This window comes from Sceloporus occidentalis, unplaced genomic scaffold (assembly GCF_023333645.1).
Source record: "Sceloporus occidentalis isolate IW3139 unplaced genomic scaffold, rSceOcc1.0.p SCAF_5, whole genome shotgun sequence".
NCBI lineage: Eukaryota > Metazoa > Chordata > Lepidosauria > Squamata > Phrynosomatidae > Sceloporus > Sceloporus occidentalis.
Window position 1 is genome coordinate 33,973,833 of NW_028316985.1, and position 17,018 is coordinate 33,990,850.

General features: G+C 41.3%; 1 protein-coding gene across 4 annotated transcripts in view; it reads right to left on the reverse strand.

Annotated features, from left to right (window-relative positions):
• The window catches only part of LOC149311900 (arf-GAP with dual PH domain-containing protein 1-like), a 22,438-nt gene continuing 5,420 nt past the window's right edge, over positions 1 to 17,018 (reverse strand). For 2 of the 4 annotated variants that reach the window (XM_089528132.1, XM_089528133.1), the window contains 10 exons: positions 14,780 to 14,910; positions 13,701 to 13,792; positions 13,510 to 13,592; positions 8,065 to 8,177; positions 5,479 to 5,625; positions 4,049 to 4,132; positions 3,335 to 3,397; positions 1,752 to 1,823; positions 826 to 1,057; positions 1 to 515 (listed from right to left, as the gene is read on the reverse strand). In XM_089528132.1, coding sequence (XP_089384258.1) covers positions 487 to 515; positions 826 to 1,057; positions 1,752 to 1,823; positions 3,335 to 3,397; positions 4,049 to 4,132; positions 5,479 to 5,625; positions 8,065 to 8,177; positions 13,510 to 13,592; positions 13,701 to 13,792; positions 14,780 to 14,910 — 1,046 coding nt within the window. In that variant the 3' untranslated portion in view covers positions 1 to 486. Of the gene's footprint in view, positions 516 to 825; positions 1,058 to 1,751; positions 1,879 to 3,334; positions 3,398 to 4,048; positions 4,133 to 5,478; positions 5,626 to 8,064; positions 8,178 to 13,509; positions 13,593 to 13,700; positions 13,793 to 14,779; positions 14,911 to 17,018 lie in introns of those variants that run through there. The other 2 variants (XM_089528134.1, XM_089528135.1) reach the window with 2 other exon arrangements.

Consider the following 17,018-nt stretch of genomic DNA (forward strand, 5'->3'; position numbering starts at 1 on the left):
GCTTGACGCTTTTAATAGCCAGCAACCAATCAACCACAAGCAGTAATGAGCAATGGAGAAGAACAACCAGCATACTGTTCCTAACAGGAAATAAACATGTCAGTCTTTGGAGGGGCTGTACACAGACCTGTAATAGCGCCAAGGCCCATGGTTTCCCCATCTTTGCATCTATTTTCTTTGCCAGTCCAAATAACAGAACATGCTGATGTTAAAGAGCTGCTTACTGCAGCTAAACAACAAGTGCTCAGAGTAGATATAGTTCGTTTTTAAATACATTCACCCAATAAAGAAGATTGAGAAGGTACACAGAAGACTTTAAAGAGTTGTGCTTTAGAAATTTCAAAAAAGCATGTTCCCAACCATGAGGAAACATGGAATATAGCACTGCAATTCATTTGATAAAGAATGTCTTCTTTTCTCTCCTGTGTTTTCCCCAAAAGGGTAAACTAAGTAGGATAGCAGCAGGTTCTCAGTCCTTCAGGAATGTTATGGCTTAAGCTTGAAATAGGCTTCAACTGTAGAAAAGCAGAGAATCCATTAGAAAGTTTAATTGTATATATCCCCTTGCATGTGTCAACACCTACATGCCATCATCAGCATGCTAACAGACCTCCAGATAATACAGATTACAAACAACAGCATTGTACTGGAATTATCCAATACAACAGAGTTGTATTGGACCTGAGGCCTATTTTAAGGGGCTGTTCTGTAAATGACAAGGATTATGTAGGTGACACATCCTGAACCCTAGAGCAATACATATAAATATAAATAGACTGGTATAAGAACTAGATGGACAGGTACACATAACTTTCAGAGGCTTACTTGCATACTCCTGGGGAGTCATGGGTTGTTCTATAATGTGCTGGAAGGCAGCCATCCACTCTTGCTGCTCCCTCTCTTTCTCACAGGTAAAGAGGTAATCACGGTCAGGTGTGATGATGGTGATGCCATATTGCCAAGTGAAATTGCCCTGTGTGCCAGCTGGCAGGCCTTTTGTGATGCTGTACCCATGTTCCCTGCTGCCCACGAAAACTTCACCTTTAGCAAAAGCATCCTAGGCATTGCAAGAAATGTTTTTTTAAAAAAATCTGCTTTAGGGACCACTTTGGAATGGTGGCCCATCTTAGTAAAGGACAACACAGGACCAATCAAACCCTGACAGGGTTGTGCTATATTACTTCCCTGGCGGACTACTGAGAAGCGTACAGTGTGCCAGATCTTATTGTTAATTGATTTCGATTTGGTCTCAGTTCACGGTGACCCTGTGAATGAGATGTTTCCAAGCCCTCTCACTATTCTCTACCTCTCTGCTCAGATTCTGTAACCTCAGGCCCATGATCTTTTTGATTGAGTCTATCCATGTGACATTTGGTCTCCCTCTCTTTCTACTTCCCTTCACCTTCCCCAGCATCATAGTCGTTTCTAATGAGTCTTGCCTTTTCATGATGTGGCACAAATACAACAGACTCAGTTTAGTCATCTTGGATTACAGGGAGAGTTCAGGCTTGATTTGTTCAAGGACCCAACTGTTTGTCTTTTTTGGCCATCCATGGTAACCTCAGCACTCTTCTCCAACACTACAACTCAAATGAATTAATTTTCTTCATCACTGTCCAGCTCTTATATACTTATACTGTATGATAATGTCTGATATCTTAAAACAAAGCAGCAAATTGTGCCTCCACCCCACTAAGTGTAATCCCTAAGGGTGGTGGAAAGGAGAAGAGGCAATACAGATGGCAACTTACCAAAGGATCTTTGAAGTACATCAGTCTCCTATGGTCCAGAGTGAACCAGCGTTTCTTGAAAGCCTCCTTCTGCTGCAGAAGAGAACCAAGGCCATTTACAAGAGGAGAGTGCCCTCACCTGGCAAAACTGGGGAAGTGGCATTAGAACTGCATTCGTTCAAATTCTGTGGTGATGTGTTCATACAGGGCACCTTAAAAGGCCAACAATTTATTAGGGTCTTTGATATTTTTGCAGCAACAAATACAGCCCTGCCTCTAGAATTTAGGACTGGGCTTACCTCCAAGGAGTTAATAGTGATCCCTAGCCATGATGCTAGCAGGAAATGTTGTTTCTTTTAAAAACCACCATCCAGAATGTTACAATCTCTAGTGGCCATGCTAGCCAAGGGTTTCTCTGAATTGTAGTCCAAAAAAGTAATTTTTCCAAGCTCTGCTGTGGAGGATGTTGGGCTCCAACTCCTTTTATCCCTATTGCTTCCTAGGCAGAATTTGTAAAAGTTACCTTTTTGTATCACAGCTTCCAGAATCCCCAAGACAACATGGGCTCTTTTCCAAGCTCTGTTTTTAAGTAGTCTCCCATCCAGCTACTGGTCAGGTGCACGTTTTCTTGGTTTCAGGAATGATACCTTACTGACCATTTCATAGATGGTACTTTACTGTGTGAAAATCAGACAGTGCAAATATACTGTTTTTACTCTCTCTGAACTGAAAGTGTTACTCCTACTTCACAAACTGGATCAGGGGTTTCGCTGGTTTATGTTATTGTTATGTGACTTCAAGTTATTTCCAATTTATGGTGACCCTAAGGCAAATGTATCATGGAGTTTTCTGGGGCTGAGAGTGTGTAACTCACCCAAGGACACCCTGTGGGTTTTCATGGCCAAGTGAGAATTGAATCCTGATCTCCAGAGCCATAGTCCACCACTCAAACCACTACTACATCAGCTATGGCTGATGACAGTGGATTAAATGGGCAATTGCCCTAATACAGAAATGCTTTAAATTCATTCTCAGCAACAAAATATAATGAATGAAATGTAATATAAACAATTTTCGTAGTTATCCACTTGGCTTCTTTATAAAGGAACAGAAAAAAATGCAGGCTTCGGTCTAGACTTATGGGGAGGGGGGAACATAGTGAGATGACCTGGAAGACTATTAAATTCTTTCACTTTAAACCATCATAGATTAGAGTCTGTTTCATAAGATGTGTGAAATATTATCTCCAGTAGTCAAGTGTGCATGTGGATACACACACACTCACATATACATATATGAGCATAGACATGCACAGTCATTTAAACATTTAGGTGGGGAGAAACAGTACAAATTCCAGTCCAAATAAGTAAAAATTCTCTGTAAAGACACAGATAAGCAGGGCAACCAATGAAAACAGCAGTAATTAGCAAATACACAATAACTGCAGCTTACCTCTGTTCATTTCACACCTATAGTGTGATATGAAACCTAGCTGCTAGCAGTCAAACATTTGTTTCATTCAAAGTATAAGTGCAATCATTACTATCAAGCCAAATCATTACTATCAAGCCAAAGAACGCTGGGTAAATGAGAGAAACCATTACCTTTGGCCCAGTCTTTTCCATGTATCCTTCTTTTAAGAAATTCCGTGTCAGGCGGTTTCTTAGCTGAAACAAAGGAACAGTTTCTGATTTGTCAGCATGTCCAGAAAGTCACCCCAAACCACTTGAGATAACCAAAAATCTAGATCTGCTAGGGAAATTGTCATTTAACGAAGTTATCAACATGCTTTATTACTAACTGAGACAGACACAGAGAGAAACCACATTTGCACATCACGACAAGCCATGATTTGTTGAAATATGGTTTTTGTGATGTGTGAGCTTATTTCTGCTGCAAGTCTATTGGTCAGACGCAAATCCCAATTTCAACCCATGATTTGTTGCTAGCTTTTGAATGTTGGCTTCTTCAAATCATGGCTTATTTGAATCCAAATCATGGTTTGTCCCTGGTTTCCTTTCCCAGCTGCCCACCCTGAAGCAGGGGCTAACAAAAAGGAAGCAGAGAATCAAACTGGAAATGAGGAAGACAAATCATGCTCATTTGGTTACCTTCTGTGCAATTCATGACCTAAGCAACAAACCATGATTGACCCAAATCATAATGTATCATGTTGCATGAGTATGCCCACCATAATTTTCCCTTGATACAAAGATGACCAAGAGGCCAAATGCAACGAACTTTGCAATGTTACTAGCAAGCCATGAATCTATAATGTAGCCATGGTAATATGCTATCCTGTTTCATAACTCTACTACCTCTTGGTCACTGGCAACAGGAAAAGCCACCTTCAGATAGTGGAACTGTACAGCACGGATTGCATTGAACCAGTCCACTATTTCCTATGAAAGGGAAACACAATATAAAACATTAAATAAGTGACTGACAGTTTGATTCAAAGCAAATCCCATTCAGTTCTCTGGAAGTTCTCTTCCTGGCAGGTTTGCAATATGAATTTGAGGAACCCAACATCCCACAGAGGTCCATGTTTTTTTTTTTATTAAATTCTGATTAATTTCTCATAAATTCAGTAGCAGATATAGTTGCATGCTATGGAGAATGTATAGTGTCTAGTTTGTCCCAGAGCTGTGAAAGCCACCTTTTGGGACTATAACTTCTCCAAGTTCGTCAATGCAAACTGAGGGACTGGAGTAGTTGTAGTCCAAAAAAGTTTCCATGTTGTAGTTTTGCCCCATGGACATATCCCAGAGCCAAAATTCATAACAACCTGAAGAACATCCTCCCCTATTATTGTTCCAACCATGTGCTCATTTGCAGGCAATGCAAAGGACCTGAACTTTAATATTGCTACACTATTGCTCACACAGCACACATGTCTATGAAATATGATTATAGGAAGCAAGTTCTTGCAAATATTCTTGCTTATCTGGAGACTTTCAGATAATAAGCAGATAGGATCTAGCTTGCCTTAAATAACACTCTTTCTAGGACCATCCCAGAACATTTTACTGCCCAAGACAGGGAAACAAGTCTCCCTCAGCCAGAGACCCACCATTACATGAAGCCAGCCAAATTATTCTGCCACAGGAAGAAAAATCTCATAAGAACGTCTCCACCACTTGTAGTGAACATATAAGAACAAGAAAGAAAATGACAATTGTACTGTTTCATGAGATCCAGAATTTGCCTTCTGAGGCAGCTACTGGACTCTACCTAACAGTAGGGTTGGCTTTGTATTAGGCCTTATGGGGAAGAAACAAAATATAAAAGGAAGGCACTAAGACCAGAAAGAAGGCAGAATGATAAGTTCATTCCCAAAAGTGCCAAGAAAGAAAATGCATTGCAGTCCACCATGTTTAAGAACAATACGGCCTTTCATCAGGGCAATCTTAAGCTCTCCAGTCCTCAAAACAGCCTGAAACAGAAATAGCAGCTGTCTTTGTTGTACCCTGTAAATATAAAGCTTCCTGCAAGCCATTTCACACTATTTTCAGAATATGAATACTTAAAATTCCCCTTGTTGAAGGATCCATGGTTTTGGAAATGTGCACAGATACCATACATGTTTATTCTCCTTATTCTTGTGAATTAATATTTCTTTCTGCCCTCCTTCTTAGGCACCTAGTACCATTTAAGACAAGGGTTCTATTAAGTAAGGCTTTCCCCATAATATCCTACAGATGTGGCTGATTGTGCTCCAAACCATTGGCAGGCCAGGTTCACATACCTTCCCATCCTCATGGTAAAGGAAGATGTTGCGTGTCTTGTTATCTTTAAGATAGGTGATCTGCAGGCCATTGGGGTTTCCTATCTTTTCAGGCTGGAACACGGCATTGATAGTGTCAATTTTAATGGATACTTTAGGTTCTTTTCCCTGAGGAGAAAATGCATTTTATTATTATTTATATATATAATCATTAATAATAATAATAATAATAATAATAATAATAATAATAAATAGGCTGACTTCCTTCATGGAGCAGGCAGAGAATGACACTTTAATTATGCTGCTTTGTGTCATCCCCCCAACCCTAGTAGCAGTCAAGCCCAGAAAGGGAAGGGAGGATGGAGACAAGTCAGATAACAAAGGGGTTATTCAGACATCAGTTTTTTAGCGGAATGATGTGAATAACCTCACTCATGCATTCCAGGTTTGTTATTCACACTATGGATCTGCATCCATGTGCATCTCTTCAGGTTCAGTTGTTCACATGTGTGAGCACTCGAATAAAGATGGAGTCGATGATGTGAATGTATTCAAAACAAGTTCAAGGCAAGCAGAGCTTAATTCCAAATTATCCCGAGTCTATTTGCATCAGTTATTCATACTACTGATGATGTAAATATTTTTTAAAAACTTGGGGGAAAGCCCGGTATCAATTACCCCAGGTTAAATGGGGATTTTGGCAGCCCCCCCCCAAACTGAATTGGGTGCATTCGGGTTGCAAGTGAACAACTGTCATGCCCTGCGTAGAAGCTGGAGATGAGGAAGAGGAGGAGGAGGAGGAGGATGCAGAGGAGCCCAGCCCTGAGCCTGGCCCCAGTTCCTCAGTGCCTGTGCCAGCAGAGAGTGCTGCCAATGAAAACAGTCAGAAACCTAGCACCAGTGCAGCAGAGATACCTGCCATCTTGGATACCGAGGAGAATGAGGATGCAAACTTGGCTGTGCCTTCATTCAGCCAGCAAAGGTCAGAAAGGGAGAATGTACGTCACTCCCACATAATTTATGCAAAACACCAAGCAATCAAGGAACAGCTGCACAAGTGAAAGCTGGAGATAAAAGCCTGGGAAGAATGTCAGGACATTGTCAGAGGTTAACTGATGTCTCTGGAGAAAGCACCCTTGTCTTGAACTCTTGTATTGCCTGACTCTCTACACCAGACCTTTGCCTGATGATTCTCTTGGATTGCCTGATGATTCTGCTTGCTCAAACCCTGAACTCTCGGACTGCCTGACTACCCTGCTTTCTGCTATTCTAAACTCTTGGTATGCTCTGACTTCTTTGTCTTCTGTTACTCTGGACAGTGGATTGTTTCAGACGCTGTGTCCTTGTTACTCCTTTGCCTTGTCGTTATCTTGTAACCAAAGACTCTGTAGCTCTGTTGCTATTGGCTGCTGCCAGCTCTCCCGGACAGCGGAAATTCAACTTGGATTCATCCTGGATTATTTTCACAGTCTGAATAGCCCCTGGTCTCAGCTCTGAAGGGCAAGGGATGAGGATGTGCTCACAAATGGACTGTACTATATTTTTATTTCCCCTGGGAGACCAGAACAGCCACATCTTTATCAACTGAATTGCCTCACTCCCCACTACTCTCTCCACCAGTAAGCAGCAGTGGTGGCAGCAATATCCCCTCCCAGGGATTGACAGTTGTCAGGGTGTGGAAGTTTTTGATGAAGAGCAAATGGCTAGATAATAGCTCCCTACACCCCATCCAAAAAGAGATATTCACATGCATAAGACACACACATGTGGATGTAAAGACATATGTGCCCATAAGCCACACTTCTGCATATGTATGTCCTTAATAGGATGCTGCCCAGAGAATATTATAGAGTTTTATAACTACAGGCATACTTTTCCAAGTTCTGGTCCACCTAATATAACCACTACACCACCCCAGCCCTAGGGAGGGGGCCTCAAATGAACGTTCGCCTCAAGCCTCTCAATGTCTTAAAAAGGACCTGGCCAGTGGTTATACTGGCCAGGGATTCTAGGAACTGTAATTCAAAAATAACTTTTCCAAGAGCCACTACAACATTTCTCTCCAAGGCTGTTCTGTAGCTCTCAACTGCTCCAGACTCCTCAAATCAGAATTTTCCTGAGCCCCTTCCACTGCTACAAGAGGGTGAATTGCTTCTCCTGAAATTGATTAATCAATCAATGACCTTATTTATATCCCACCTTCTGCCAAGATTAGGAGTCAAGGTGGCTCCCTCAGGAGTGACATTTCATTTCTTTTAAAAGGTTGTAGGATCCATCTGCACTGTTGAATATCAAACAAAACCAGTTTTTAAAAACCAGAATTAGAATTATAGCCACTTCCTTTTAAAAAATATTCCATTTTAGTAGTGTCTGTGTTGTTCCTAGGGGGTCCTGGGGATCAAAAATTGACTCTCCAACCCACCTTTTAGTGTCATACAGAGTGTCCTGCAACATCTCTCTCACTTGAGGGAAGCTGCACACTCTGTTTGGGGATGAACTCACAAGCTTGTTAATCTTTTAGATGCTATGTGACTCTGTTTTATTTTCACTGTAGCAAGCTAGCATGATGAATCCACTGGAAACGTGCACAAGTAGATTGTTACTCACATCCTGCCTGATGAAATACTTGAGACATCCTTCTCTCTCCGACAATAGAAACCTGCGTGGCAGATACTGTCCATTGTCCCGGCCTCGTTTCCATAGGATCCCTTCCTTCACCCCTAAAAGAAGAAATCCAAGCTGGAGATTATATTTAGTGGTCACAGAGGAGCATCAGACAATCTTTGGAAGCTACCTTAAACTGGGTCAGATCATTTTGTCCATGCTAGGGACGGGCAACATTCAAAGAAATTAACCAGGAACCATGGTGTAGTGGTTTGAGTGTTTGACTACAACCCTGGAGACCACGGTTCAAATCTCACTCAGCCATGGAAATCTAAGGCTGAGTGGGGAAACTGAGTCATACTCTCTCTGCCTCGGGATAAGGCAAGCCCACTCTGAACAGATTCTGCCAGGAAAATCCCATGAGTTTAGAGTTTCCATAAGTCAGAAATGACTTGAAGGCACAAAACAACAAAGCTTGATTTGTGGTTGCTTTCTTCTGGCAGCATTTCTCTGTCTTTTACACTACACAACAGCAGGAAGTCAACAGGCACAGCTTCTTCCCACCTCATTTGGGGAAGGCATTATTTGTTGGGATTACTGTCTCATACCCCCAACAGTCCTGGTTTGGCAGAGAGAGACTCAGTTAATCTACTGCTGTCTCACTTTCTCGGTTGTTTTTAGAATGCCCTGGTTTGTCTCTCTTCCTCCCACTTGTCTCCTCCTTCCTTGCTTATTTCAATAGCTGCAAACTGAACTTAAAGTACACAAGTAGCTCAAATAAAATTAACTCAGAAGGGAGGAGAGTAGAGGCTGTACTCTTGCCTTTCTCAGTTGACTCATCTGGGGTTTTAACTTTAATAAATTCAACGGTTTGTCTATTTAACATGATAATTTTGTGTGTTCATCTTCATTAATAACATTTGTTTTGTTGTTACCCTTTTGACCAAACTCTGATCTTGCTGGGCCACTTATGTCCCAGTTTTTACCTATGAAATGTTGGAGGGTATGTATCTGCCACCCTGCATTTGAAGGCATACGACCTAAACCAGAATAAACACTGCTAGCACTTAATTCTTATGGGGTAGGAGCTGCGGTTGAAATTTATTCATACCCATTACAAAAACGTTTCCATACAGAAGCTACTGTGTCTCACTCTGATCACTGTGCAGCTTCACACCTTTCAACACTCATGGACCACAAACACTGAGCTAGATGTGTTCCTGTTACATTCTGCAGGTTGTCGAGAGCAAAGCATTTCTCCTGGTGGGTAGAAATAACATGACATCCTGTACCGCTGTTCCATAAACCACACCCTTAAGCTGGAAAATGTTTCTGCAAAATGCTTCATCTGCCCTATCAGAGTTAGGATGTATTCACAGTGCACGATTAACATGTCTTACATCTTTTACACTGCTCTGTTGGTGGTGAAGTGTGTCATTTGGTGAGGTACTTGGAATTCTCTGATAGAGAGCTCTGGTTCTTAGTTCTCAGTCTTTGCCCCTCCAGATGTTTTGGATTTCAGCCTCTGCTCTATTGACCATGCAGGCTGGGGCTTCCAGTAACTGAAGTACAAAACTGTTCTTGTTCTTACTGTATGCCTTCAAGTCATTTCTGACTTATGGCAACCCTACAGTGAAGCTATCATGCGGTTTTCTTGGCAAGGTTCTTCAGAGGGAGTTTGCCATTGCCATCCTCTGATAAAGTGTGATGTGCCCTTGTTTAACCAGTGGGTTTACATAGCCAAGCCAGGACTCAAACCTTTATCTCCAGAGTCATAGTCCAACACCCAAACTACTACACTATGCTGGATCTCGAAGTACTAAACAAGAGAAGGACAAGTGGTTGAGATGCACTGCTCTGGGACACTCTCCTGAACTACAGCACTAGAGCTATCTAGTAAAGAATTCAAAGCGTCCCACCAAAACTACAAATCACAGGATTGTATGAGATAATGCAGCCACATAATTAAAGTGCAATTAAATTTTGTTTTAACATTGTCCTGTGGTTCACCCTTAACTAGTTATCTTCTCAGTGGTGCTTTCTGCCCAGCCCACCACAGTAAGAATTGTCACATCAGAGTATCCTGCCAGTTAAAAATAATATTCTAGAAACTGAGTGGGCAAAGTATGATCATCCAAATTGACTGCAGTTCCCATGTGCCCTAGCTAGTACAGCCAATGGTGAGGAATGCTCCTCACGAATGGTGAGGGCCTCTCTCTTTTTTTTTTTTTTCCATAACTTTTTATTGAGTTTTCCATCTATTACCAACATAACATATTTCAACATATCCACCAATTCTCTTTTTTTTTTTACAATTCTAACAGTACTTTATACCAACATGCTTTACTATTATTGTTACTCCACTTCCCTTCCCCAAACTTCTAGAATTCAACTTAATCATTATTACACAAAACAATTCTTGTGACACTTCTGTAAATGCAGTACAATATCATTACCTTCCTCCCACCTTTATTTTATGTTACAGTGAACTAATTGTTGTTGTTTTTCCTTCTATATTTATTGTAACATTATCAACTCAAAAGCATTAAAGGTATACCCTTTAACTTAGAACCTTTTTCTTGTTTCTTTACTTCTCCATTTTCCTTCTTAACTTTCCTGTCATCTGGTCTTGGATGTGAGGGCGATCTGGCTGAGACATCTGTCACCCCATTGATCGCCAGGGTTGATTCGGCTGATCTGGCTGGCTAGGCGGGTGTCCCCTTCCTCCCTCACCGCTCCATGTGCGTCCCTCCCGAAGCTGCGCGCTCGGTGGAAGAGGACGACCGTACCGTTCTTCGGTCAAGGGTATACGATAGCTGCGCTCCCCTGCTAGAACCTCCAAACAAGCTCAAGGGCCTCTCTTTTTTTGACTCCTTTGCTAGAACATGAAAGGGTTCCTCAGGCCGAGTAAGACAACTGCCTTAAGCAACAGATTTTGGGGGCAGAGGAAAAACACATAGATGTTCCTACTATTTTCTAAACTGTTATCCTTGTTAGATGACAGAGCCATACATGTCACAAAGCCTGTCCAGAGTCCCAGAAACTAACCTGCTCCCTCATGTATGGTGAAACAGACTATACCATTGCTAAAAGCCTGAGGGCAGGGAACTGTCTAATTAAAAATAATAATTGTAAGCTGCTCTGATAGCCTTTAGGGCTGAAGGGCGGGGTATAAATACCAATAATAATAATAATAATAATAATAATAATGTGAAAAGAGGATTTGACTGCTACCCTTCTGTAGGTGGAATACAGTGTGGGCAGCATCTTGTCCTTCACTTCAAAAAGCAACGCATCTGGGGAGACACTAGGCTCCTATAGCTAGAATGGTGGATCATGAATACTTATGAACCTTTCATATTTCAGGACTCTAAGGACATAAGAAATAGAAAGTATATTATTAACAGAGCTTACTCATAAGGTCTCTGAGAAACAGAATTCTCTGCATCTGAAATGTCTATTAGTGTTGAATTTAGTTTTTCTGTTCAAAAGCCATGTAAATGTATATGGCTTAAATAGATTGAGACCACAGTACCTGTAGAACTGCTTCCTTTTCTACCTTAAAGGGAAATGTAAGACCCTTCAAATGGTTGTTGGACTGAAACTCCCATTAGGCCTAGCCAACAGAACCTACAGCTTAGAAAAGTTGCTTTTTTTTTTTACTACAATTCTCAACCTCCCCAGCCTGTAGGCTGGAGGATTCTGGGAGCTGTAGTCCATTTAAATAAATCTGACATAATCTGTAACAAATGGTGCTGAGAAGAGCTGAAAGAGAGTGTCTTCAGCATTCGAGGAGCCTTTTTGAAAAATGCGAAGCCATCAACAACAGCTGAGCTCATGCGAATTGGTAATATGAACAGATGCAGGACGCCAGGTCAGTTGTCAGAAATTATCTGAGTTTGCTGGCAAAAGCACACTTGTCTCTGACTCTCTCTTTGGCCCGAACCCTTGACACTCAGACTGCTTTCTCATCTTGACTATCTGGAACCCTTGACCTTTGGACTGCCTTGTTAATCTGCCTCGTCGGAACCCTAGACTCAGAATGCTTGGCTGTTCTCTGCATGGACTCTTGGTTTGTACTACAGATCTTTTCTTTAATCCTATTTTGTTTACAATTGACTTTGTTTTGCCTTAAAACTGCACCAGCCTTCGTAAGCAGTTTCTTTTGTTTAGTGCTGCTATCAGCATTCTTGGCTGCTTTCCTGAACATATTATGCTGAAAACATCATAAGAAAAGCAGAATTAGAATTCAGAAAAAGAAGGAGTTAAGATAAGAGGAAGCGACAACTTAAGATATGCAGAAGACATTAAGGAATTGGAACGTTAATAAGGAAGATCAAAGAAGAAAGTGCAAAGGCAAGTTTGATGATGAACATAAAGAAAATAAAAATAATGACCACAGAAATACACAAATTCAGTCTAGACAACCAGGAAATTGAAACAGTTAAAGAATTCCATATCTAGGTTCAAACATTGACCAGAATGGAAACTGCAGCCAAGAAATAAGAAGAAGGCTAGGAATGGGAAGGACAGCTATGAAAGAACTGGAAATGATACTGAAGAGCAAAGACATACAACTGAGCACTAAGTCAGCTTTGTTCAGGCCATTGTAATCCCAATTACTATGTACAGATGTGAGAGCGGGACAGTGAAGAAAGCAGACAGAAAGAAAATCAACTCATTTGAAATGTGGTGTCAGAGCAGAGTAATTAAAATACCGTGGACAGCCAAGAAGACAAACAAATGGGTTCTTGAACAGAACAGACCAAATCTCTCCTTGGGAGCTAAGATGACCAAGTTGAGACTAATCATACTTTGGCCACATAATGAAAAGACACAGATCACTAGAAAAAACAATGCTAGAAAAAGTAGAGGGTAGAAGAAAGTGAGGAAAACCACAGGTCAGATGGATAGATTCGATCAGGGGAGTTATGGACAAGGGCTTGCAGGATCTGGGCAAGGCAGTGGAGATAGGGATTCTTGGAGATGTCTCACCCACAGGGTCACCACGAGTTGGAGTCAACTCAAGGGCAGCTAACAACAACATTTAGGCCAATGTTTTAAACCTTTTCTCTCTCTCACACACACACACACACACACACACACGAATGACTATACTGTATTTCTTCCAGTGATGCAATGAATCAGTCAATGATCCAGAATTTGGAATATCAGACCAGTACCAGAAGAATAAAACCCAGCAGCTTCAGATTCTTCCATCACTTCAAGTCTGATGGGGGAAAGCTTTACCTGATGAAATTCTCCTTTCTCCTTAACTTCTGCCTGAGCTTCTCCAGCCACTGATGGTACTAGCCAAACTTTGGTTAATTGTACTAACAATTACAAAATGTTGTTGTGTATAAATATCATGATTGTGTCTCAGGCCTTTTAAAAAGCTGCTTGAAAGAGGAGAAAGTGGGGGGACAGATCCTATTGAAGAATCATTACCATTAAAATATGGTGGCTTTTCTCTTGGTTTCATGAATTCTTTCCGTTCATATTTGGCTCGTATCCACTGCTCTCTCAGGACTCTGTAAGATCATGTCACAACAAATTGTTTATAGTGACAGACCAAAACAATCCAATAATGCCCACCCCACTACCCTTATGCCTAATCAAGATGGAGAGATTGCACTTACAGACAGTCGGTATGCACTGGGTGGTAATAGTAGGATGGAACAAGGGCCTCGTATTTTTCTTTAGCCTTTGCATTCCCATGCTGTGCCAAAAACTGTAAAGCAAGAAGACACTTCAGTACACATTTCCTTTCATATAGGAGACATCTCAGGACTGTGCCTACCCAAAGCTTGGAAATATTATTTTTGGAGTACGCTTTTCCAAATCTCCCAGCCATCACAGTCATGATTATGCTGACTGAGGATTCTGGGAGTTGTAATCCATAAAAATAATTTCTGTTCTTGCTGTGATCCTGCCCCTACTTCCTGCCCCATCATTTATGAAACTTTTGCCACCCACAGATGAACAGTCCTCATGATAAAATCATAGGATTGGGAGGGAACCCAAAGAACATGTAGTCCAGCCCCTTGCTAGGCAGGAATATACAGCCATAGCACTCCTGAGAGATGGCCATCCAACTTCTGTAGAAAGACTTCCAATTAAGGAAGTCCATTTCCCTCTGAAACAGACTATTCGACCTTACTGTCAGGCTGATCTCCTGGAATATCTCTTCTTCCAGTTTTAATCCACTGGTTCATTGTTTGGGAAGCAGCAGAAAACAAGCTTCTTCATGTGAAGAATTAGCTCACAAATCAGCATAAGATCAAATGGTCAATTTTTGTTGCATCCTATTCACGGAGCCACAAAATATCATTTAATTGAGCCATTTTACAGCAGGGCTATGGTGGCTATCTCAGATGCTATTGGACTGCAGATTCCATTATTTGCGGGGGATCCGTTCCAGACACGCACCCCTGTGAATCAGAAAAAAACCCTGCAAATATCCAAGTCCCATTGGATATAATGGCCACATGCTCCTGCGCACATGCCATTTTGTCCCTTCTGACTTCACAGAAATTCAAGACTGCAAAAGGGAAGTCCGCGAACTAAGAGGGACGACTGTATATGTAGTGTATATATATATATATGTGTGTGTGTGTGTGTGTGTGTGTGTGTGTGTGATCTTCAAGGATCTGTCACTGTGCCTAATACTAGAGTTGGCCCCCTGCATATCCTGTACAAACTTCAGAACATGACTCACCTCTATCTGGCCTTCCTCCCAGCAGTCCATCCTTATTGACTTAATTTTGCTGATGCTAACGAGGTTGCGATGAATCTCTGCACAGTCAAAGCAGAGAAAGACACCCAGAGTACAAGAGGCCCAGTCAGGATCTGAGAGGAATTAAGGCAGTATATTCATGTTTAGGGATTGGTTCTTGACAGAAAGATTGGTCAGACAACTACCAGTGTGTTCAAAGACAAAATTGTGTGTGTGTGTGTGTGTGTGTGTGTGTGAGAGAGAGAGAGAGAGAGAGAGAGAGAGAGAGAGAAGAGAAGGGCTTAATTTACTTTCTGGCCAAAGTGGTCATCATTAAAGATTTAGATGCCAATTAATTATTATCATCTTTGCTTATTCTGGGAGACGCCAAGTATTAATTAGATTTTATGATTATACCATATATGTTTACTAATATCCAGGAAAGGTGCCTCTTTTTCCTTTTGTCCTTTTTAACAGTTAACTATTTTTAACTGCACCTTAAATGTTGGGACATTTTTTGCCCTTTGTATTCTGTGCCTTTTGTTTTTAAATGTTAAATGTTTTATGCTTTTTGATAAGCTCATTTTGTCACAGCCTTCGACTAGTACAATAACTTGACTCTTTGCTTATTACCAAAGCTTTGATAAGTTGTTGCTTTTTCACTACAACTCTCCCAGCTGTCGCTCAAAAAAGTAACTTGCCAAAGCTCTGCTTACTACTCAGTGGGGTCACTAGGGTTGGCATCACCTGGTGCAGTAGCTCATGATGTCACCCTCCCATTGATCTCCTCCCATGTCCCATCATACAGAATCCTTAGTAATATTTTTGTACTAATGTTACTCATAAATCATAATTCCCATATATCACTGGTAATAGTTGTGACATTAACAACTAGCACTATTATTATTATTATTATTATTATTAATGTTTATTTATATAGCATTATAAATTTACATGGTACTTTACAGAGATTTATTAGTTAATTAGACATTTCCCTGCCCTCAAGTTTACAATCTAAAAAGACATGACACAGAATCAAAGGCAATGGCAGTGGGGAAGGAGAATAAGTCCAGCGGTTCATCTCTCCCTCTGAGGCCTGGACCATGGCAGATGGATTGGAGGAAGGGTTCTCCTTCTTACTCTGGGCTAGGCCAATTTTAATTATTTTTTTGAAATTTGATATTTTAATTTTAAAAAAATACCTGCGGCCTCTCCTTTTTCCTCCCACTGAGTCTCACCCCACTCTGCCCATCGCTTTAGCATTTTAATGGGACACAGGTGAATGCCATAGTCTGGCAGGAGTGGTTTGAGCAGGAGTGGTATCACCCCCTTAGGGTATCACCTGGTCCAGTCCGCACCTCCTGCACCCTTAGTGACACCACTGTTTCTACTCCATTCATGCTTCCATGTCTTCACTGAGTTTAAGGCTAGCAAGGATATAGGGAGGATTAAAATACTAGGGGCAAAAGTCCAATTAGAGCAGCTAGTGCAATTGTCATTCAAAGTAGGGTTGCCATAATTCTCTACTAAAAACCAGGACAAAATGTAGGACAAAATTTAGACCAAAATATAGGACAATTGTAGGATAAAATTTAGCCCAAAATGTAGGATATTTAAGGTCCTCAATTCTTCTTAAATGTCTCACGATCTCTTTAACAAAGTCCATCCATCTAGCATGCAACCTTCCTCTCTTTCTCCTTCATTCCACCTTTCCAAGCATTATTGGGGTTTTTAATGATTGATGTCTTCTCATGATGTATCCAAAATATGCCAGCCTAAGTTTTGTCATCTTGGCTTCCAGGGAAATTTCTAGCTTGATCTGCTCTAGGACCCATTTATTTGTCCTTTTGCCCATCCATGGGGTCCTCAGCACCCTTCTCAAATGAATTTATTTTCTTCTCATCTTAGAATCATAGAATCATAGAATCATAGAATCGTAGAGTTGGAAGAGACCACTAGGGCCATCCAGTCCAACCCCCTGCCATGCAGGAAATCCAAATCAAAGCATCCCTGACAGATGGCCATCCAGCCTCTGTTTAAAGACCTCCAAGGAAGGAGACTCTATCACCTTCCGAGGAAGTGCATTCCACTGCCGAACAGCCCTTACTGTCAGGAAGTTCCTCCTAATGTTCAGGTGGAATCTCTTTTCCTGTAGCTTGCATCCATTGTTCCGGGTCCTGTTCTCTGGAGCAGCAGAAAACAAGCTTGCTCCCTCCTCAATATGACATCCTTTCAAATATTT